The sequence below is a fragment of the Martes martes genome, assembly GCF_963455335.1.
Source record: "Martes martes genome assembly, chromosome: 11".
NCBI classification, from domain to species: domain Eukaryota; kingdom Metazoa; phylum Chordata; class Mammalia; order Carnivora; family Mustelidae; genus Martes; species Martes martes.
Genome location: NC_137899.1, coordinates 5,009,800 through 5,031,639, shown reverse-complemented (window position 1 = coordinate 5,031,639; position 21,840 = coordinate 5,009,800). Strand labels below are relative to the sequence as shown.

The 21,840-nt window shown below is 51.0% G+C and overlaps 1 protein-coding gene across 2 annotated transcripts in view; it reads left to right on the top strand.

The window, feature by feature from the left end:
* Positions 1 to 21,840, top strand: part of GRB10 (growth factor receptor bound protein 10) — a 173,679-nt gene that overhangs the window by 67,123 nt on the left and 84,716 nt on the right. For both annotated transcript variants that reach the window (XM_080818250.1, XM_080818251.1), the window contains exon 4: positions 10,175 to 10,265. In XM_080818250.1, coding sequence (XP_080674376.1) covers positions 10,175 to 10,265 — 91 coding nt within the window. The remainder of the gene's footprint in view (positions 1 to 10,174; positions 10,266 to 21,840) is intronic.

Here is a 21,840-nt window from a genome sequence, read left to right as displayed (position 1 = left end):
TGGTGTCTCAGATTGTTCTCATGGTCCCGGTTGCATTTTGACCGATCCTGGGGAGGCGCGTCGAGGGCTCTGATTGTGAGCCTTACTGATCACTGAGCAGCGTAGAGATTCCCGTCCTGTCTCACTGGCCAGAGTAGACCTTAATCTCGGTGCAGGTGCTTCTCGCTGACTGTTCTAACAAATTCACGTTAGATGCGCACGTGCAGATGTGTTGGTCTCTGTTCATTTCCCTTTCCGTGAGGGTAGTGGTCCCAGAGAACAAAGAGGGTGGGCAGCGGAAGTTGGGGCTGGGCGCCCGGCGATCTGATGTTCTCGCTGTGCCGTTTCTGCCACCTGGGTGGGGGCCCAGCCGCCGGGCCTCCCTTAGTCACCGTGTAAATGGGCCAGAGGGGTCATGCCTCCCTGCAGGGAGTGGCTGGCTGGGGAAGGACAAAAGGGCAAGCCGTGGGCCTGGTGCAGACGTGATTTCAGGAAGGGGGGCCCTCAGTACCCCCCTCCAGACCTGTCCTGCTCTTGCGCATTCAAGAACGTGGGGGTAATAGTGCAGGGCTGAGTGACCCAGTCTCGTCGACATTGATGAGATGCCTGACGCCCCAACGTGGGCCAACAGTGTGTGCAGGTAAGAACCACCAACCCCTGTCCCAGGGGCCTCCGTCCCAGAAAGCCTGGGGAAACCCGAGCCGCCTCTGGCTTCCGCATCTTGACCGTTGTCTAGAGTTAAGAACATCCCAGAGGATGACCCGAATAGCCATGAAAAAATGTAGGGGTCGGGGCATCTGGGCGGTTCAGTTGGTAAAACGTCTGACTCTTGATCTCTGCTCAGGTCTCGATCTCAGGGTCATGAGTTCAAGCCCCGCGTTGGGCTCCATGCCTAGCATAGAGCCTACTTAAAAAAAAAAAAAAAATCATAGCAGCATTTTAGGTTTGACAGAGGCTGTAGGTTATACTTAAAATCAGTAAGTTAGTGACTTAGGAAACCATCAGCTTCGTATGAAGAGCCAGTGTGGACGGTAGAATTAGTGCCGACGTGTGGGGCCATCGCCGCTCTATGGAGCATTGGGCCATCGTGTTTCTCATTGGTTAACATTTCATGGACTTGATGCTTCTGGTTCCCTTTTCTGAGCCACAGTCATTGTATTGCCAGAGCTCCGAAACACAGACCCCTTGTGAAAGTGTGGACGTCCCAACCCCTGACCTTCGGGCCCGCCCCCCCACCCCCCCCGGAGTGATTGCTGCCCACTCCGTCCCTGCGCCAGCCTCTCTGTGGTCTCCTTCCCCGGAGCAAAAGCCTGGGCTTTGGTACTAGCCGTTTATAGCTGGTGTCCCCGTACGCAGGTCCAGAATCAAAGTCCTGGAGGAAGCTAGAGGGCCTTGCATATGCCAAGAGTGGATTTTCCCTTCAGGGGCTGCAGGGGCGGCGGGCAGGATTCTGATCAAGGCCAGTTTGGGCAGAAAAAGGCCTGCAAGTGATGCCGGATGAGGGTCGGCTGGAGGGCTGAAGTCACGTAGGATCCGCAGGCCGGCCCAGGCAGAGCAGGGGAGAAGCAGGGAAAGGAAGGGCGGACCGGACCGTCTTCTCTGTGCATTGCCCTGCCTGCCCTCCCCGTGCAGCAGGGCAGTGAGGACACGCAACCCGTGTTTTGGGGTTTGTGTGTCCTCTGGGGCAGGTTGGAAAATCCTGCTGTGAACCTGTCTCTCGGTTCTAGGACCGGTGAAGGCTTTTGTGGGAGTCTCTCCGCTTGGGCGCTGAGTGGGGGCAGGGCCAAGAAGGTTGTGCCTTCGGGTTCTCGACGGAGCTCGTTTTTTCCGTAAGCTGCTGCTCTTCTCTGCCTAGACAGCTAGGGAGTGAGTCCACGGTCCCCAGGTTCCTTCGTGTGTACCTGGGGTCCACCCTCCCTGTGTTCGCTGGGCCCGCCCGGGAGCTGATGTCACAGATGGCTCTGCCAGCCTCTCCTTTGGATGGAACAGGAACAGAAAACGGACAGGAAGTCAGGCACGATGTTAACTGCACTTCTGTTCTGTAGTCATTCACGTACATCCGGTCTGCTGCACTTTGTCCTGTCGTTGTCCTGGTGCTAAAAGTTGGTGGCAGAGTCTCCGTGGAGGTGGTGGGGGGGAGTGGAGGAGGGAGAGGAAGCAGGTGGAAGGAGTTGGGGAGACACAGGTGGGGGGAGGTGGTGGTAACAGCGGATTACTAGTAATGCGTGTGAAAATTGCAGCTTGTTAATAACGTACACTGTGTGTCACACGCACAGTCACACGAAATCTTCCACACTGTCCCGTAAGGTGACCCTTACCCAAGGAGGGCTAGTGCCTATCCCAGGCCCTGAGCTACTGATTCTAGAAATCCTACAGCCAGTGCTCTTACCTGGGAGGTGAGCCGCCCCGCTGATCAGTGGGGAATGCCAGATCAAAAGATGGGGAGAAAATTGACATGGCAAAGGCACTTTATTTTGGGAAAACCATTTGTCAAGCTGAGCCGGCTCTGGGCACGAGGTTTCTCTGTAGGGCGATGGAAATGTTCTAAATTTAGATTGTGGTGATAGCTCTACAAATACTGTAATTATACTAACATTTGTTGGATGGTACACTTAGGGCAGGTGAAACTCATGTTAGGTAGCTGATCTTAATGGAACTGCTTAAAAAGAAATAAAGGATTGGTGGACTGCCTTTCCTTCCCCCTTGCATTACTGAAATGGATGTGTCCGTGCGTGGCATTGTAGAGTGGGCGAGTGATTTTTTTTTTTAAAGATTTTATTTATTTATTTGACAGAGAGAGATCACAAGTAGGCAGAGAAGCAGGCAGAGAGAGAGGAGGAAGCAGGCTCCCTGCTGAGCAGAGAGCCCGATGTGGGACTCGATCCCAGGACCCTGAGATCATGACCTGAGCCAAAGGCAGAGGCTTAACCCACTGAGCCTCCCAGGCGCCCCTGGGTGAGCGATTTTAGAAGTTCTTTTTTTTTTTTTCTTAAAGATTTATTTATTTATTTGACAGACAGAGATCACAAGTAGGCAGAGAGGCAGGCAGAGAGAGAGAGAGAGAGAGGAGGAAGCAGGCTCCCTGCTGAGCAGAGAGCCCGATGCGGGGCTCGATCCCAGGACCCTGGGATCATGACCTGAGCCGAAGGCAGAGGCTTTAACCCACTGAGCCACCCAAGCGCCCCAGGGTGAGCGATTTTAAAGCTAGGTGGTTTGTACACTACCTTCGCTCCTAATGTCAAGAATCCGGACACTTAGAGGTCGTTGCGAAGAAAGAAGTGTCTGAAGATGGTATACACGGGACTGTGTGGGTTTAGGTCTACGGCACTTGGGTGCAATGAGGTTTTTGTGAAAGTCTGGTGGTTTTCTAAACAGTGGCATTGTCCCTGCCGCGCTTGGCGTCTTACCGTTTTGGAGAAGAGTTTTGGTTGCTCTGAGGAGTGGCGGTCTGGGTATTCTGTGTGACTCAGCGGCTCGGATCGCTGCCATCCAAGTGGGAGGCGGTACCCTCACTCCTGGAGAGGGCGGCTGGCGTGGTGGGTAGTTACTAAAATCCTAGGAGATTTTTTGTTTGTTTGTTTTAAAGATTTTATTTATTTATTTGACAGAGAGTAAGACAGCGAGAGAGGGAACACAAGCAGGGGGAGTGGGAGAGAGAGAAGCAGGCGTCCCACCGAACAGAGAGCCCGATGCTCGGCTCAATCCCAGGACCCCGGGATCATGACCTGAGCCGAAGGCAGACGCTTAATGACTAAGCTATCCAAGTGTCCCCAAACCTAGTAAGTTTTAATAAAAATGAGTAAGTGTAGCTGGGAGGAGGCTACACAGGAGACGTTTCCCACACACAGCTGTGTGTGTTTGGAAGTCGTGGACGAAGGCGCACACCCAGTTGACCCACTGGGCTTTGGACGGCAGGGAATTTGTGATAGAGACTGGAAGGTGACGCTTTCCCTGTTAGAACCGGGGACAGATGCTGGGGTCAGGCTTTCTTCACTAGGGCGGGAAGCTCCTCTCAGTGGATTTTGATTCTGACTTGTCCCGCGGCTTCAGCTGGGTTTTGCATCAGCCGACAAAAGCTGTACTGATCGTACTTTACCTACGGAGCTTCACAAGCATCAGCTCATTGTACGTCGGAGCGGGACCCCTGTCCCACCGGGTGGCAGGCTGCAGGGTGCCGGAGGGGGGCCTGGAGGGAAAGCGAGCTGCTGGCCCTGGACCGTAGGACCCGTGTCCTTTCTGTTCTTTCCCTCCCCGACAGAGGGGTTAGCCAGGGCCGCTGCGGGAGAGGGTCTGGGGGCGCTGGGCGAGCCCCATCGGGCTTAGTTTACACCCTGAGGTGGGCATCCCTGGACTGTCCCTGCCCCCGCCCACAGTATTCTCACGCATTGTTGTTCGTGAGTGCGGGGGGTAGGGTGGGGGGCTTATCTGCATGAAGAGTTCAGCTTGGAGGTTTTGATGGAACATTTTTGCCTGTTGGAGACGTGTGGAACCCCCTCGTTCTGTTCTCCCTGGTGTTCCTCTTTGGTTTTCTCAGCAGAGTAATGAAGGGATGTGTCTTTAGTCCCCTGAACACCTTGTGCACCGAATGGGAGCTAGGACACAGCCCCGACGCCCGCCAGAGAGACATGTCTCTTAGAGACACCTTGTCCCTGCCGTACACGGCCTGGAACCTTATACCTGCTGGACAAGTGCTTTGTTTATGCCACTTCAAGGCCAACGCATGAAGCCACCAGTTGGCCCCAGGACACACGCCAATGCAGCAGTCGCACGACTGACCGACAGGTGTGAGCCTGGGACTGGACCCAGAGTCTGGCTTCTGCCATAGGCTCCCCTTTGTTCCCGGCAGGCACCGTGGCAGGCACCGTGCTGACTGTCCCACTCTCTCCTTGAACTTCCCTACCTGCTCCCCGAGGCGCCTGTCAATCTGTGGGTTTTTTTTGTTGTTTTTGTTTTTGTTTTGTTTTATTAACATATAATGTATAATTTGCTTCCGCGTACAGGTCTGTGAATCATCAGGCTTACACGTTTCACTGCACTCACCATAGCACATACCCTCCCCATGTCCGTCCCCCAGCCACCCCATCCCTACCCCCCACCCCCAGTAACCCTCAGTTTGTTTCCTGAGATTAAGAGTCTCTTATGGTTGGTCTCCCTCCCGATCCCATCTTGTTTCACTTTTTTCCCTCCCCGCCCCTCACAAACCGCCCCCCCCGCCTCTCAAACTCCTCATATCAGAGAGATCATTGTCTTTCTCTGATTTACTTCACTCAGCATAATACCCTCTAGTTCATCCACGTCACTGCAAATGGCAAGATTTCAGGGGGGTTTTGCTGGCTGCATACTATTCCGTTGTGTATGGATAGACCTTTCTGCAAAGAAGACATCCAAATGGCCTGGGGTTTTAACCAGGAAATGGCTCAAGCCGCCCCGCGAGCGTTCTCCGTCTCGAGAGTGGGGTTCCCCGTGGTGTCTCGTGCTGTCTGGCAGGCAGCCCGGGCAGCGACGTGTTCTCGGCTTCGTTCTTTGTGCTGGGCCACATGGCCTCGCTTCCAGCCGGCCTTCCTCCCCTCACTGGGGGGGGCAGAGGCGCCCCTGCCCCGCGTCTGGGTTGCACACTGAATTAAAGAGCGCCACAGGAGGAGGGTAAGAGGCCCTATTCCTCTGGGCCATCGGAGAAGCCTCTGGCAGGAGGCGGCTTCCTGGCGAGGCCTTGAGGATGAGGCCACGGTGTGTGTGGAGGGCAGAGAACATTCCGGATGGTGAAGAATCGCCGGCGCAGAACGGGACGGGGCGGCCTGCCTGCCGCGAGCTGTGCGTCCCAGGGAAGCCAGGCCCGACGGGCGGCCCCTGGAATAGCCCGTGAAGCGAGTGACTGAGGCGAGGGGCGCAGACGAGCCCCGCAGGCCTGGGAGTCTGCATTCCTGAGCATTTCCTCCCGGAGAGGCCTGCTGGGTGTGACCTCACGCTGACACCCGCTGCCCTGACGGTTCCCACCCGGCTCGAGACACCTTGTCCTTGTGATCCTTGAGCCCTCGGGGTCTTTGTTAGCCGACGGAGGGCGGGTCGGCACCTGCCTCCGTGGGCAGGGGTCTCGCTCGGCACGTCCAGTGGGCGTGCTCCTGACAGGCGAGGAAGAGTGCTTCAGGGAGGGGGCTGGAGGGGTCCGGAGAAGCCGCTGGGTTGGTACCCCAGCCTGGGGCCAGCAAGAGGCCACAGGGAGCGAGGTGGGAGGGGGCACTCAGGTGAGCCCCAGAAGTGTGACTCAAGAAGGACGCTTCTAGGGGACAGCACTGCCCAGCTGGAGGCTCCGTCCCGCGGCCCCTCCCTGTGCCCCTCCCTGCCCCTGCAGGGTCGTCCCCCCAGACCCCGCATGGGGCCCCGGGCCTCCTGCAGAAGGACGCTCGAAGTGCTGGTTCCTGGCCCTAAGAGGAGACTCACTAACCTGGAACAGGAAACCCACCACGACAAGCAAAAATGAGCCCCGGGAGACCAGGCCGGCACAGGGATGGGCGTGTTGCTCCTGTCCCAGTTTTCGTGACCCTGAGCCTGGCCAGGTGCCACTGTTTGCCTTTGAAGAGTTTGTGGCTGAACTTCCCCTGCAGCCATGGTTCGCTTCCCCCGGGCTGGCTTGATTTTACAAACTAGCAGTTTCCTACTATTGCGTCTTTTCTCGCGTACCAGGATGATAAGATTCTTGTCTGAAGCATCTGCCTGTTGAATTATATATATATATATATATTTTTTTTCTTTTTTCCTTTTTGACTTGGGAGTCTTATATGCAAACACACGAGCCCTGTGTTGGGATTTTGTTCTTGCCACTACCGTTTGCCACGCAAACCTGTCCAGTTTGAATGGTCTTTTCGGTACAGAGATGCCAGAAAAAGTATAGGGTGTCCAGTTAAATTCAGATAACTCGCAGGAATGTTTGTTAGGACAAGCCTCATGCAGTGCCCAGGACTGACTGACACCTCGTCTATCTGAAACGCCAGTTTCGCTGGACAGCCTGCATTTGCATTTGCTAAATCTGGCGACAGGGTTGCCTAAGTCAGGTTTGGAAGGTCCTTCTCTTCTAAATCGATGTCTCCGTGGGCTCAGGTCTGCTTGCCACTGATGAGAGGAGTGCTTAGGGACAGTGGCGTGTGGAGGAGAAGACGGGGACTGTTTCTTACACGTGGGGAGCTCATCCTGGAGGAATAATGAGGCGCAAACCAGGGTTACCAGTGGGCAGGGCACATGCACATCCCTAGGCTGGGTCCTTGCCCAGCCCCGGGCCCTGGGTTTGTACTTGGTGCTGTAAATAAAGCCTCCAGCACTTCCGGGCTGGGGGGAGGGGTGTCACTGAACCCATTTTACAGATGAGCTGGTTGAGTCAGACCCCAGAGAACTGGCCCCCAGGGGCTCATCTCCTGAGGAGTGGGTGGGCTTGGCTGATTGGAAAGGTCTGCTGCCCTCAGGCGCTAGTCCAGCCGACCCGTCAGAGGGGGAGTCCAGAAGGAGAAGGACAAAGGGCTGAGAAGCTCCGGAAAATGGTCAACTTCGGTATTTAAGACCTGCGCTGAAGACCACAGGCTGAGGCCACAGCTTACCTCTGGGATTGGCAAGAAGAAATTCCAGAAAGATCACCAGTCTCGGTCTGTCGCAGAGATTATGAAACGGGCGGTTCTCCTCTGTTTTGGGTGGAAGGGTAAACTGCATGAATAAGATTTTGACAGTATGTATCTTGACTCAAAAAAAAAAACCCAAAACACGGTGAAACCTTTGGACTAGTGGCTTAATTTCCAGGGATCCGGTGGAAATAATCAGAAATGAGGGCAGGATTTTGTGCACAGAGGTGTTGATATGTACGCCCTCCGAAACTTGCAAGTGGCTACAAGTGTGTACCAGAGTAGTTTAGAATCTGAAGAAAATATTTACCAAGGTTTTAACATAGTATCTTGTCATGTTTGTGGGGAAGGGAGAGAGGCAGGACCCAGGATCGTTCACACCATGTGATTTCCACTGGGTCTAGAGGTGCTGAGCCCTGGGAGTGCTGTCAGTTACCCTGCCTGCTGTCGGGATTCAGGCGCATTTTTATTACACTTTTGCTCTGTTCCCAAAATTGACCTGCTTGTTTGAAAATTTGGAAAAGAAAGAAGAAAAATATTTATCCCAGACAGTAAAGAGCCAGTACGGTGGAGGAATGTGGGCTGTGGAATCACAGAAACCAGGTGGGATGACCTCAGTTGGGGGTCTGGGAGGTACCCCGTCGTGCCCTGACCCTGACTGCCCAGCTCCGTCCTCCGCACCCCGGCAGGGCTCCTGCTGGGTTTGCTCTTGCCTCCGGACTCCGTCTTGCAAACCAGCTCCTCTCCTCTTTCCCAACCAGAACCTTCCTTTCTTCACCAACCACCTGCTCACCGGGAGGGCACGGGCTCAGGAAGTCGTGCTGCCCGGCCACCCAGTGGAGTGGTCCAGGGTCTGGAAGCACGGATAGGGGTGCTTCGTTGCCATGGGAAATTTCAGAAAGATAGGCTGAAATTCCGTAATATATGCCATTTGATTATGAATCCTTTTTTTTTTTTTTTAAATCAGGATCGCTTGTAATGCCCGTGCGATCCAAATGTAACATATACATTTTCCATAAGTAATTCAAACAGTGCACGTAGACGAACCGCATTTGCGCTTTTTTCTTGTCGCTGGAAAAACAGACCAAAAACCGACAGTGAAAGTAGAGGGGTTCACTTGAATTTTTTTCTTTAAGCTTTTCTGTAGTATCTAAATTCTCTTAGTTAGCAAGTATCGCATTTATGATTAAAAAACAAAAAGAAAGCTTTTTTTTTTTTTTTTTTTTTTGGAGAGAGACCAGCAGTGAAGACATGCTCTTAGGCTTGGATCATTTCCCCCAGATTTTCTGGGGGAAGGTATGGCTGTGGCTGGGCCTTCCCAGGCACCGAGCTCCCTACTTCTGTGTGGTAGATAGATACTGGTGAGCTGACCCTTCTGGTCTATCTCCCTAGTGCTCCCCACTCTGCCTCCCAGCTCTAGCGAGTGGACCCCGCACAGTGTAGACCACACCACGTGTGTGTGCACATGGGTTGGCTTTCACACAGCGGAGGGAATAGAGTATCATCCCTCTGTTTCTGTACCCCCTGGCTAAGGCTCTGGGTGGAGAACCGTTCACTGGGGAGCATTCAGGTGATAAAGCGACTTGTCAAAATGAATGAGCTTTTTTGAGTTTCGTGGGCAGCATGAGTGGGAAGGCACGTGGGCTCTGAACCCCACCACCTGGGTTCTAATGCCGGCGGGGGACAGTCAGGTGGACATAACCTTCCTGTCCCGGAGTGTCCCCAGCTGTGAAGTGGGAGTCCAGCTTGGCCTGGTAAACTCTGCACACATGTTTGCTGCTGTTGGCATAGGTAGGGGTGAAGTTGCCGAGTTGGCTGCTCTTTGTGCCGATGATAGAACTTCCCCTGCAGACACAGTTGTAAGACCTAATTATGGAGGTAATCCAGGTGCAGTGTAAAAATCTCAGAATTTCTTAAATCTGAAAGAGGAGTTTAACCTCTTTCCGCCCCACGTTAATCCCGGCTGGTGTTCTGTGTGTCCCTATGAAAAGGCCCATTTTCTTTTCCCACGTTTAACCTGTCTTTCATTGGCTTGATTATAATCTCACGAAGACCTTTTTTCCTAGAGTTGTGCGGTTAATTGTAACATTGCTGTTTTAACTTTTGCCTAAAATTTTTGTCCTCATCCTGACGTCTGGGAAAAAAAAAAAAAAACCCACGGAGCCCTTCTTCTTTGTAGAGTGGGCCAATTATAAGCAGTCCCTGGATGTTTCCGTTCCAGATAACAGACCGCCTAGGGCTTGATTACCCGTAATTGTTGCAGAAAATGCATGTGCTCCGTGGAATGCTAATTATTTATATTCAGTGCTCGAATCCAGCAGCTGACAATAATTCTTCTTGAATTGCTATTCAGGCAAAGCAATTTAAGCCTGAGACCTAGGGTAACTTGTCTTCTGAAGCCTTTGCTAAACGGTGGCACCTTTCCACCATTAGCTTCCCTTTTACGGTGTATTTTAAACAACCAACCTTTAAAACCAAGGAAGTGAATGCGTTGAAGAAACTGAGGAAGGAGGACATGCAGGGGCGGGCGGGTGTGGACAAGTGTGAAATGCTCCTTTTGACCAAAGCCTTTGTGCTCCCGTCCTCCCCAGGACCAGGTGGAGCAGACGCCCCCTCTCAGTCCACGAGATCTGGCGGGACCGGGCTTTCCAGCACCGTCGGACCGGCTCACGAATCACCAGGGTAAGGAATGACAAAAACAGCATGCCACAGATACCATCAGCCCCAGCGGCAGCTTTGCCCCTGTGCTAGGACTCCGTATTCTGCGAAATTGTTCTTGGCACTCACACGAGAAAAGTTCTGACCTTGGCTCTTTTCTGCCAATTTGTTTTAGAAAACAAATTCTAAAACAGAAAAAAAAAGAAAAAGAAAAAGAAAAAAAAAACTTGGCTGCGATATCCTGATATACAGGTATCCCCTGCTTTTCGAAACTTTGTTTCACGGTGCTTGACTTTCACAAAAGACCTACCTCAGTACCTGTGTTTGCTCACTTAGAGAAATCCAAAGAGGATTTCTGCTTTTAGAAACAAAGATTCAGCACTGCTTTTGGGACACCTGGATGGCTCAGTCGGTTAAGCGTCTGCCTTCGGCTCAGGTCATGATGCCAGGGTCCCCCGGATCAAGGCCCGCATCAGGCTCCCTGCTCGGCAGGGAGCCCGCTTCTCCCTCTGTCTGCTGTCCCTCCTCTTTGTGCTCTTTCTCTCTCTGGCAAATAAATAAATAAAATATTAAAAACAAGAAAGACAGGAAGACCCGGCATTGCTCTCACATGGGGCCATTCTAAAGGCAGCCGGCACTGAGCAGGACGGCGGCCCTGCCAAGCGCCTTCTCCGCAGCTGCGCTTAGCATCCAGCTGTCACGGCTTTGAGCTGGGAGCACCTGCCCTTTATCTCCGTGTATTTTGTTCATCCGGGAGCAAGATCTGTCTTTATCGGTATCGGAGGAAGTGGAGACAGGTGGTTTCAGCTCTTGGAACGCTCACCCAGTTTGTTCTATGAATGAAGGGTAATCGCTTCTTCGTCTTCCATCATTTAGGCTTAGGAAAAGTTTCATAGGAACACTGAGCTCTGAATAGTGACGAGGAGCCAACTGCAGTAGGCAGCACCCTGAGGTCAGTTCCACACGAGCTATCTCAGGACGCAGCACAGAGGGAACCTGACATCACCTCTCAGGGCCCCTGCCCGGTGCAGCCCCTCGATTTGGCTTCTGGGTGTTGCCCTCCGCCTGGTGCTGTGTGTCTGCACGCTTGGTGATCCTCCGGCTTGCTGTGATGACTTTTACTCCCATTCTGTTCACTTCTGATGGGAGCAGCACAGGAAAGCAAGGATGGGGGTTAAAAGCAAATTAGGTCTGGGGTGTCTGGGGGACTCAGTCGTTTAAGCATCTGCCTTCGGCTCAGGTCATGATCCCAGCATCCTGGGATCAAGCCCCGTTTGGGGCTCCCTGCTCATGGGGGAGCCTGCTTCTCCCTCTGTGTGCACTCTCTCTTGAATAAATAAAATCTTAAAAAACAAAACAAAACAAAAAACAAAAGCAAATGAGGTCTAAAGGGGGAGAAGGGGCAGCCCAGGAAAGGAAACGGTATGACTGGGGGAGGGCTCCGGGAAAATGCGCACAGCTCATGGTTTGGATTACAGGAAAGGTTAAGTACAATACAGGGTAGGCTTTAGAGCTGGGAGGCATTAGAATAATCAGATTCTTAAAATGGCTTAATCAGAAAGAGGTTGAAATTTAGCAAAAATAAGAGCTGGGAGCTTCCCATGACCGTCCAAGAGCCGTTTTCTCAAGTGTTAGATGCTGTGTCAAGCAGTTGGGATTTTCCGTGTTGAGCATAATGTTAGGGTCATCTTTGAGGACACTTGGCAACAAGAAAGAACACCAATTCGTTAATACGGATTTCGATACTTAGGGACGTTTTAATTGATGATATTTCAGTGCTTACCAGTGGTCTCGTTTAAACTGAAATAATCGAAATCTGGGTAGTAATATTCATGTAAAAATCTATATTGATGCCTTAATCAAAAAGTTAGGAAAAAATTACACTGAAAGAATTTTTTAAAGCTTAGAGCTCGGGGTGCCTGGGTGGCTAAGTGGCTCAGTGGGTTAAGCATCTGCCTTCAGCTCGGGTCATAGTCTCAGGGTCCTGGGATTGAGTCCCGCATCGGGCTCCTTGCTCAGCAGGGAGTTAACTTCTCTCTCTCCTTCTGTGGCTCCCCGCCCCCCTGCTCATGCTCTCTCTCTCTCTCTCTCTGTGTCAAGTAAATAAATAAAATCTTGAAAAATAAAATAAAGGATAAACCTTTTCTAAGGTTTAAAACTAAGCATCCCATGGATGTCACAGCTGCTTGGTTCGTGGCCGTGAGGGTTGAGCACAGAAGGTAGAGCGGGCTTCATGCAGAACAGAGCAGGTTCCCTTCCTTGCTCCAGGGTTACATCCCGGCCTCTGAAGCTGAGCGTCGGACACATCCCAGCACTTGAAGCAGGGCCAGAGGGAACCCATGTGTGTGCCTCCACCCGTGACCTTGAACGCCCTTCCCTCCAATCCTCAGTAACTCTGCACCCCTAGCATGTGAAACAGAGAAATCAGAAGGACTCACTCAGGCTGGACCACAGGCCAGATATTTTTAGAGAGTGAGCAGTGGCCATGCTTATTTCTGCGGGGCTGTAGAAGCCCCCAGCAGCGGAGGGCAGTTCACACCGGGGCCCGGGCAGCGTTCGGAGAGACAGCAGCGGTGCCGAGCGCCCTGCCCCATCCCCACACAGGGAGGGGTGGGAGGAGAACAGAGCACAAGCCACCCCCAAGGAGTCTGCACACTGAATTCCTTGAACACTGAGAAGAAGTACAACGACCAGAATCAGCAGACCGCCGCTTTCCAGACGCGGCAAAGGTGGGTCCGACCATGGCTTTGAAGGAAGCGTGTGTGTGCTGCGCGGGGAGGTGATCGAACGCATCGTGTCATAACGGACACTCCGAAGCACAGTGGGGGGGGCGGGAACAGCTAGAAGGGAGAGTCCACGTGTTAGAAGTGAACGGTAGAGTTCTGGCATTTTCAAAGTGCTGGATTCAGTCCAAGGAGAATTAATTGCAGGGTTCACCTCCCTCCAGCACAGAGAGACCTGGGAAACATGAGCGGGCCCTTGGACACACACATTTACATGTCCCGGAGTGTGCAGGCAGGAGGGAGGGGGGGATCTGAAGAGAGGCTGGTGGGAATTGGCCAGAACGGAACAGGCAGTCCCCAGAGCGGGCTCAAAGAACCAAGAGGAAAAGGGAGGATTGATCCACATTGGGAAGTATCTGGCAAGGATCCAGAAAGCAGAAGGCAAAGAAAAGGTCTTCGGGGAGAACGCAGACTTCCGAGCACCTGGACGGCCATCGGATTGGCAGCCCGCACAGACCCGGCAAGTGCCCGAGGGGAGCGTGGGTGTTTCAGAGCCCTGAGGCGAAAGGGACCATCCGTCTGGGAGTTCACACCAACACGTACTGAAAGCAAAGGAAAGCTTTTTCAGGTGAAGATTGAGAAGATTTGTGACTGGCAATCTTTTCTGATTCAGAGTTGTCCTTTAGAAAGAAGATCGTAAGCGCCTTGCAAGGCGCAGAGTATGGGACACGGCAGTGCGTGGAGAAAGGGACGCCGTGTCACAGGGTCAGTTCCATACGAACTGTTGAACTAAGGTTAAGCTGAACTTCGGTAATTAGACACCCCACGTGAGCGTGTGTGTCTTCTGAGGTTTGCTCTCTGGGTGGTTATATCATAGTATCATTTGAGGGTTTGTTCGGTGAGCAGTTATATAATAAGAATCCCGTTGGGAGAAGTAGAACATAGAACGATTTGAGATTGTGTTAGAAAAAGTATACTTACTTATGTATTTTAAAGATTATATTTATTTGAGAGAAAGAGTTGGAGGGGGGCAGAGGGAGAGAGAATCTCAAGTGTGGAGCCCAACATGGGGCTCGATCTCATGACTCTGAGATCATGACCTGAGCCGAACCCGAGAGTCATATTCTCAACCATCGGGGCCACCCAGGTGCCCTCTTAGTTAACCCCTCAGTAATGTATTTTAAAATCTTAGTTACAACTGAAGTATCGACTGTAGTTATTGAAACAATATGCATATATAGTTTCTAATCTAGCAGAAAAAGATATAAGGGGATCTATATTTTACAAAAACAACCAACATCAATAGGAAAGGAAGAAAAACGAGATGTGAAAAATAAAAAGGATGTCAAGCAGAAAGTACAGAATATGATTGTCGGAGTAATTCTAAGCGTATCTGTAATAGTATTAACAGTCCCAGATTCATAGAAATATACGGAACTGTGCTCCCAACACACTGTTGATTCTTTTCTAAAATCTGTGTAGCTTTTTAAAAAGTTGACCACAGGGGCGCCTGGGTGGCTCAGTGGGTTAATCCTCTGCCTTCAGCTCAGGTTATGATCCCAGGGTCCTGGGATCAAGTCCCGCATCGGGCTCTCTGCTCAGCGGGGAGCCTGCTTCCTCCTCTCTCTGCCTGCCTCTCTGCCTATTTGTGATCTCTGTCTGTCAAATAAATAAATAAAATCTTTAAAAAAATTAAAGTATTAAAAAAAAAAGTTGACCACATATGGGAAGCTACACTAAATTTTATTTTATATTTTAATTTATTTTTTTGCACTAAATTTTAAGCAGTCTATTTCATACAAGCCACGTTCTTTGGCTCAGTGTGATTAAATCGGAAATCAAGAGAAAAAGTTCAAAATGAAAACATGTAAACGTGTGTGGAAACTTTAAAAACACACCATTTCCCCGCACAATGAAAGTACCAGTCATTTAGAATTGAGTGAAATATGTGTACTGTAGGTAGAAATTTGTAGTAAAGTATTTGGAACTCCATTTCTAATCTTGGCAGAAAAATGGAAATTAGGAGCATGACAAGTCAAGAGTGCTAAGGAATGTAGAGGAAGTATTTACAAAAACGGAGATCAGAAATTATGGGAATGATGAGGAAAGATCAAAAGGGGGAGCAAAACCAAAAGCCAGTCTTTTGTAAAGTCTACCAAAACTGCAAGCCTCTGTCACAGACACTCAGGAGGAAGACGGGCGCACAGGGAAACCGCGTGGAGAGCACGTCAGGGAGTTCAAACAGTAACACAAGAAAACCATGAGCATCCTTGTGAATGTGAAAATAGGAGGGAAATGGATTACTGACTGCAAAAGCATAAAAACAAAATGGCCAGGGTGCCTGAGTGGCCCTGTCAGTTAAGCAGCTGCCTTCGGGTCAGGTCATGATCCCAGGGTCTTGGGATCGAGCCCCATGTCGGCTCCCTGCTCAGTGTGAAACCAGCTTCTCCCTCTCCCTCTGCCTCCCACTCTGCCTACTCGTCCTCTCTCTTTCTCTCTGTCAAATAAATAAAACCATGAGAGACTGTGGACTCTGAGAAACAAACTGAGAGGTTTGGAGGGGAGGGGGGTGGGAAGTTGGGTGAGCCTGGTGGTGGGTATTGAGGAGGGCACGGATTGCATGGAGCACTGGGGGTGGTGCATAAACAATGGATCTGGGAACACTGCATCAAAAACTAATGATGTACTGTATGGTGGTTAACATAACCTAATAAATAAATAAATAAAATCTTAAAAACGAAAACAAAAACAACAACAACAAAAAACCAAAATGGCAACACCCAACACTGACAAGCATGTTGGAGCCACAGAAACTCTCATTCGCCGTCCGTGGGAATGCAGAATGGCACAGAGGCCTAGGAGGGCGGTTTGGCAGTTTCTTACAAAACTAAGCTTACTCTTACCATACGGTCCAAGGAGTTGCGCACGTTGGTATTTACCTGGAAGAGTTGAAAACGTACGTCCACACAGAAGCCTACACAGGGGCGTGCATGGCTGTTTTACTCATAATTGCCAGAAAGCTTGGAAGGCTCCGTGATGTCCTTCATTAGATGGATGGACGAACAAGTTGGTCCGTCCAGACAGCGCAGTATTACTCAGCGCTATGAAGGAGCTGTAAGTCACAGAAAGACAGGGAGGAAGCTGGGGTGCATATTCCTGTGTGGAAGGAGCCGGTGTGGCCAGTCCACATGCGGTAGGATTCCAAGTCTGTGACGTTCTGGAAAAGGAAAAGCTGTGGAGACAGTCGGGAGACCAGCGGTTGCCAGGGTGGCGATGGGGAAACATGTCCAGGCAGAGCCGAGAGGAGTTAGAGCAGTGGCGTTTACTGTGTGTGATGTCCCAGAGATGGATATATTTGTCCACACCAAACGTTCAACGCCAGCAGCGTTGACCCCGAGGTCAGCTGTGGACTTTGGTTGGTTATGATGTGTCAGCAGAGGGTCCTCTGTGGTAAACAAACAAACAAACAGCCAGCCATTCTGGTGAGTGAAGTTGATCATGGGTGAGGCCATGCTTATAGGAGGACAGTGGGTTTGTAGGAGATCCCCTTACCCTCCTCTGAATTTTGTCATAAACCTAAGAGTGCTCCAAACAAATTCTTAAAAACAAAACAAACAACAACAACAAAAAAGGCCCTGACCTCATTAGAAGTAAAAGCTATCATGGAGATTACCTAAGGAAACCAAGACTGTTTTGCTTCTGTAATGTTCCGTGACATGACAGAATGGATAGCTCTGTGAGTGGTGTGGACAGCACTCAGACGTTTTAGGTACAGAATTTGGAAAAAATAAGAAGAGAAAGAAAAGCAAAATGAACCATAATTCGACTCTTGGCAAAAAACAAAATCTGAATAAAGAGTTAACTCCAGCAGAATGGAGTCTGTATTCAGTACCATTGCCTCAAGAGTACTTGGGGTTTTGCAGTGAGTGTCACAAAACCTTGAAGGAGCAAATCATTGCTCTCTTTCCATGAGCTGTTGGAGAGGTAGAGAGCAGACCCTCCATTCATCATACATCCACATATGGGCTGGGCATATTTTACATTATCATAAAACCCTGAAAACACTAGTCAGATTTACCCTTTTGTCTTAAACATCAAACAAATGTTATAACTAGGTTGGATTTATTATAATCATGGAAGGATGCTTTACCGTTAGATGGAGAAGCCCTTGACACATTCAAGGATTTAAGGGGGAAAAGTGGTATCTTACCAGTGACCCTAAGAATATATACAATACAGAACAGGTGATGAGAGCAAAACCCTGACTAAGCCGGTCCTTTAGGGAACCTCTGCGACCTGTCCCAAGCTTACAGCATCCATCGTACGCACAGGAGTAATGTTAGTCGTGTCCGTGAAAACACGGAATCACACCCAAGTGCCTGCTGTCCCTAGAGGTCTCAGCCAGTGCCACAAAATGGTAAACAGAGAAACAGAAATGCAGACACTGAAGCAGAGCGATGAAATCCGTGCCGGTTTGCAAAGCACCCAGACGGAAAGTCTATACTGAGTCACAGACTTTTAAACTGAGTGAGTTCTTCAAGCTGGCAGATACAGTGTAGTATCGACAGATAAAATGTAACAATCGGAGACAATCAGGAAGAGGAATGTAAAAAGAAATCCCACTGACAGCCGTCACGGAACCAGAAGCGAGATAGGAGTACATGAACCTTGCTGACCTTGTAAGTTGCTGCTGAAGGACATATACAAGATGTAAACAGTTGGAGCGCTCTCCTGTGATCACGGATCCAAAGCCTTAACTAGCAAAGACGCCGCATGTTATCAAATGTGTCTTTAAATTTAGCGCATGTGGGGCCATGTTTTGCAAAGTTTTGGTATGACTTGTCAGATGGCTTCTAACTTGATTTATTTCTAAGACCTCTCTCCACCCAGTGTGAGGCTCGAACCCACAACCCTGAGATCAAGTTTTGTGTTCTGCGGACTGAGCCAGCCGGGTGCCCCAGATGGCTCATGACTTTAATGTGGACGAGTGATAACAAGGCTTCTTTAGGACCCATCACAATTCGGAAAGCATGTCAGTGATTTAAGGACGCATAGACCTAAGGACCAGAGTAGACGTGTCATAAAGCACCATGCATTTATGGAAACTCAGTGCAGCTCGGGGTAGGCCCGGCAGAGCAGAAAGGACCTATGGGCCCGGGTGGAGGAGGAAGTGTATCCCTGCCCCCATCCTAACCTTCATCATCAATTTCAGGCCAATTCAATCACTACAAGTAGAAAGGAGCATTTTTTAAAAACGTAGTCTTATAAGAATGAATCGTGAGAATCTTTGTACCCTCAGGCCAAGAAAGCATTTCCTAGTAAGACTCAGCTCCGCTGTAAAGGAACCGTGATGTTTGAGGATACGACAGATACACATCTGCTCAGGGAGAAGCATTTCAAGCACTGACTGGCCCACTCCAGCCTAGAAAAAAATCACTGCAGTGCAATTAACACGCAGACTGTTAGTAGCCTCAGTTTATTTTTAAAACCCTCTGAATAAGAGAGGCGGTCAAATAGGAAACCTGGCAAAAGGCACACACGGGAAAGCGTGCTGTGTGCATTGGACCATGGACACTCATGGCAGGTGGGAAATGTGGTGCCAGAGCCGGACCAGGCCGTGGCCGAGGCTCCAGGTATGGGGTTGGGATAGGAAGGCACAGCTCCCTCTGTCAGGTGTATCCAAATCCCCCCTGCTCTCCTCTGCCTGTGGTGCCTCCAGCCCCGGGTCTGGACTGAGCGGGCTTGGGGTGGACCCTCCTCCCTGCCTCTCTGAGCCGCCCCCCCCCCCCACCTTTTGCACCTGACACCAGGTTCAGCGCTAGGGTTCCTCCTAACAAGGTACCCTGGGACCACGGGACCGAATGTGACGGAGGTCCCAGTGCTGTCCTTTGCCTCCTGTGATCTGCAAGTCCCCCTCAGACGCCCCGTGGAGAAGCCTGAAGGTTTGCGCCGCGTGTCTGATGGCGACGTGGCTGGCTCTTTGCAAGGGACCCGGGGTTTAAGACAAAAGACTCCCAGCGCCTTTCCTTGACCTGTTCTTTCTCTCTGGCGGATAGGATTTAGTGCTCGTGCGTTTATTAGCTTGTTCCGACGTAAGCAGCTTATTTTTGTGTGTTGGTAGCTGCACACGCTTCACACGTCTCCCTGCCCCGTCCTGCAGGAAGGATTGCGTTTTCCTTTAAAAGACGGTGGTTTTGGGGCACCTGGGTGGCTCAGTGGGTTAAAGCCTCTGCCTTCGACTCAGGTCGTGATCTCAGGGTCCTGGGATCCAGCCCCGAATGAGGCTCACTGCTCTGCAGGGAGCCTGCTTCCTTCTCTCTCTCTGCCTGCCTCTCTGCCTAGTTGTGATTTCTCTCTGTCAAATAAATAAAATGAAAAAAAAAAAAAGAATTAAAAAAATAAATAAAAGACGGTGGTTTTGTAATAGCTGGAATTGCTCTTGACAGTCTTGACGATACGCCCCAGAAGCAGCTCGTTTAAAATGAGACAAGACCAGGGCCACCTGGGCGTCTCAGTCGGTGACGCAGCTGCCGTCGGCTCAGGTCGTGATCCCACGGTCCTGGGATCGAGCCCCACGTCTTGCCGACATTGCCCACGGTGCCCAGAGTCATACACCCACGACCCCGGGGCTCCTGTGGAGACACCAGAGTCCAGCACTTGGCTTGGATCATCTGTCTGCCAAGTGGAAGAGACCAGAATTAGAAAAGAATGCCCGTAGAGGTGAAGTGGATTGGGAAAGGTTGTTCTGTTTTGTGTTTCCCCTGCAGGGAGCCTTGGCCGATGTCACTGATGTGGGGGATGGCCAGGCCCGGGGCCCGATATTCCTTGGCTCTTGTTTTTTCCAGTGGCGGCGCCCCAGGACCGTGGGCCACTGAGGAACCACATCGTGGTTTAGAATCTTCAGTAGCAAATACCGGCCTCACAAAATTGCATGAGATACACTAATAGGACAATGGTAACTTGGAGTCCAGTGCTAAAACCTCCCGTGTGTCTCCTATGTTTCCGCGGAGTCGTTAGAGCCGCGGATTGGGAAACTGAGCCAGAGATGTTCGGTCACTTGCCCAGGAGTGACCCAGAGGTCACTCAGTGTAGAAGTGGAATCAAAGCCACGTCCATGCATCTTCACGTTTGGGGGTAATTTAGGGGAAGCTTGTGGCCTGCCCCTGATCGTACAGGCTGTGCCGTGTGTTGCTCTAGGGACCATATTTTCCCTTTCTCCTGACATCGTGCGTTTCTCGAGCAGAGGAACCAGGTCTTACCATGAAGGTTCTGCTCTAATGCCTTGTTCCGACTTGTATCTTATAGATCGTTATTTAAGGAATGGCTGAAAGCATGTGGCGTAGATGTACTGGTGGGTTCCAGAAAGGCCCCGAGTTCCCACCCCGACCCTCCAAGTGGGAGGCTCTGGTAATTCCGGGCGACCGAAGGCCTTCCCTCCTCATGGTGGTCTTAGGAGCACTGGAGGTGAGATGATAGAGGATGAAGTCAGAAAGTCAGCCAACTGGACTGTGGCTCAATGGTAGCTTTGGGACCCGGCTTGTGTCATGGCTCATTGGATGTCCGTGTTTTACTCTGTTATCCATGAGGACGGCATCATTTCACGCACTTTATGCACGCACATGTGCACACGTGCACGCGTGTAAAAGTAACTCTTGTTTTCTTAGTTTCTTGCCCTCACAGGGAAACGACGCTTTCTCCTAAAGTAAAGTTCTTTGTCTGACGTGTTCCACGGAATCCTGAACAGTAACGAATATTGGCCTCTGGTTGGATATTGAAGCCAAAGTTGATAATGATTTTGATGCCTTCACCCTCCTGCCATGCCAAAAAGCTAGGAGGAAAACCACGTATAATTCTTCACCCACAGAGTGGCATCTTTCTGCCTTTTGGAAAAAGAAACACATTCAGGCCACATCTAATGATCGTGTTTGCCCGCAAACGGTGGTTAATGCTTCTGCAGTATCCAGTCAAGTGACGATATTGTAGACATTACGAAAGGTGGGCCGTGTTTCTCGGTCCTCTGTTTCTTACCTGTTCAGGTAACTTCCCTGTTAAGAAACAGGTTCTTCACCTGCTAACCAGTAAGTTCAGCTGCGCTCTGTAATGGGCACTCGTCATCCCATATTCGCAGGGGAGGAGACTGAGGCCCAGAGGTGAGAAGAGTCACCCAGATCATGCCCTGCGGAGTAGCAGAGCCAAGTTTGGCCTTGGCCGGTGGGCTCCCAACCCCCCCACCCCCAGCTGCTCTGCCTCTGGAGTTCACCCTCCGTCCTTCAGGGTCTGCTCATACTTTCCTGTTCTTCCTACTCCTCGGGGTTTTTAAATGTGTCAAAATGAGATTTTAGAGGAAGGGGCTGAGTTTTCCTTGCCCTCAGAAGCAGCCAGGAAGGTTGGACCCTGCAGCCCCAGCCCCCTCCCCTATCCTGGACCTGTGCTTGCACCATCCTTTGTTCTTGGAAGAGTTTCTGTCTCCGTGAGGAAGACAGAACAAAAAGCCACGGAGGCACCTGCTCACGCTCTGTGTTTCCCGGCAGCAGGTGAGCTGAGGACCTCCCCGTTCCCTGTTCCCCTTTGACACTGAAACAGTGCACGTCACCATCTGTGATCCCCGGGTCTCCGCTCTTACTCGCTTCCCTGTTGCTCTGACAACACACCCCAGGCCCCCCTGTTTCCTTTCAGCAGCTCGTTGGAGCCCGTTAATGTTTCGTGCTTCCTTTGCTGTCAGGGCGCTCGCTGCTCTTAGTGGGCTTTACCCCCGCAAGTCCTGTGCTCGTCTGCGTGTTGGCTTTTCTTCCTCTGGCTCCTCGCCTTTCCTGTTTCTTACCTTCACTCGACACACATCCGTTGCTTGTCTGGGCCATGGCAGGCTCGGGGACACA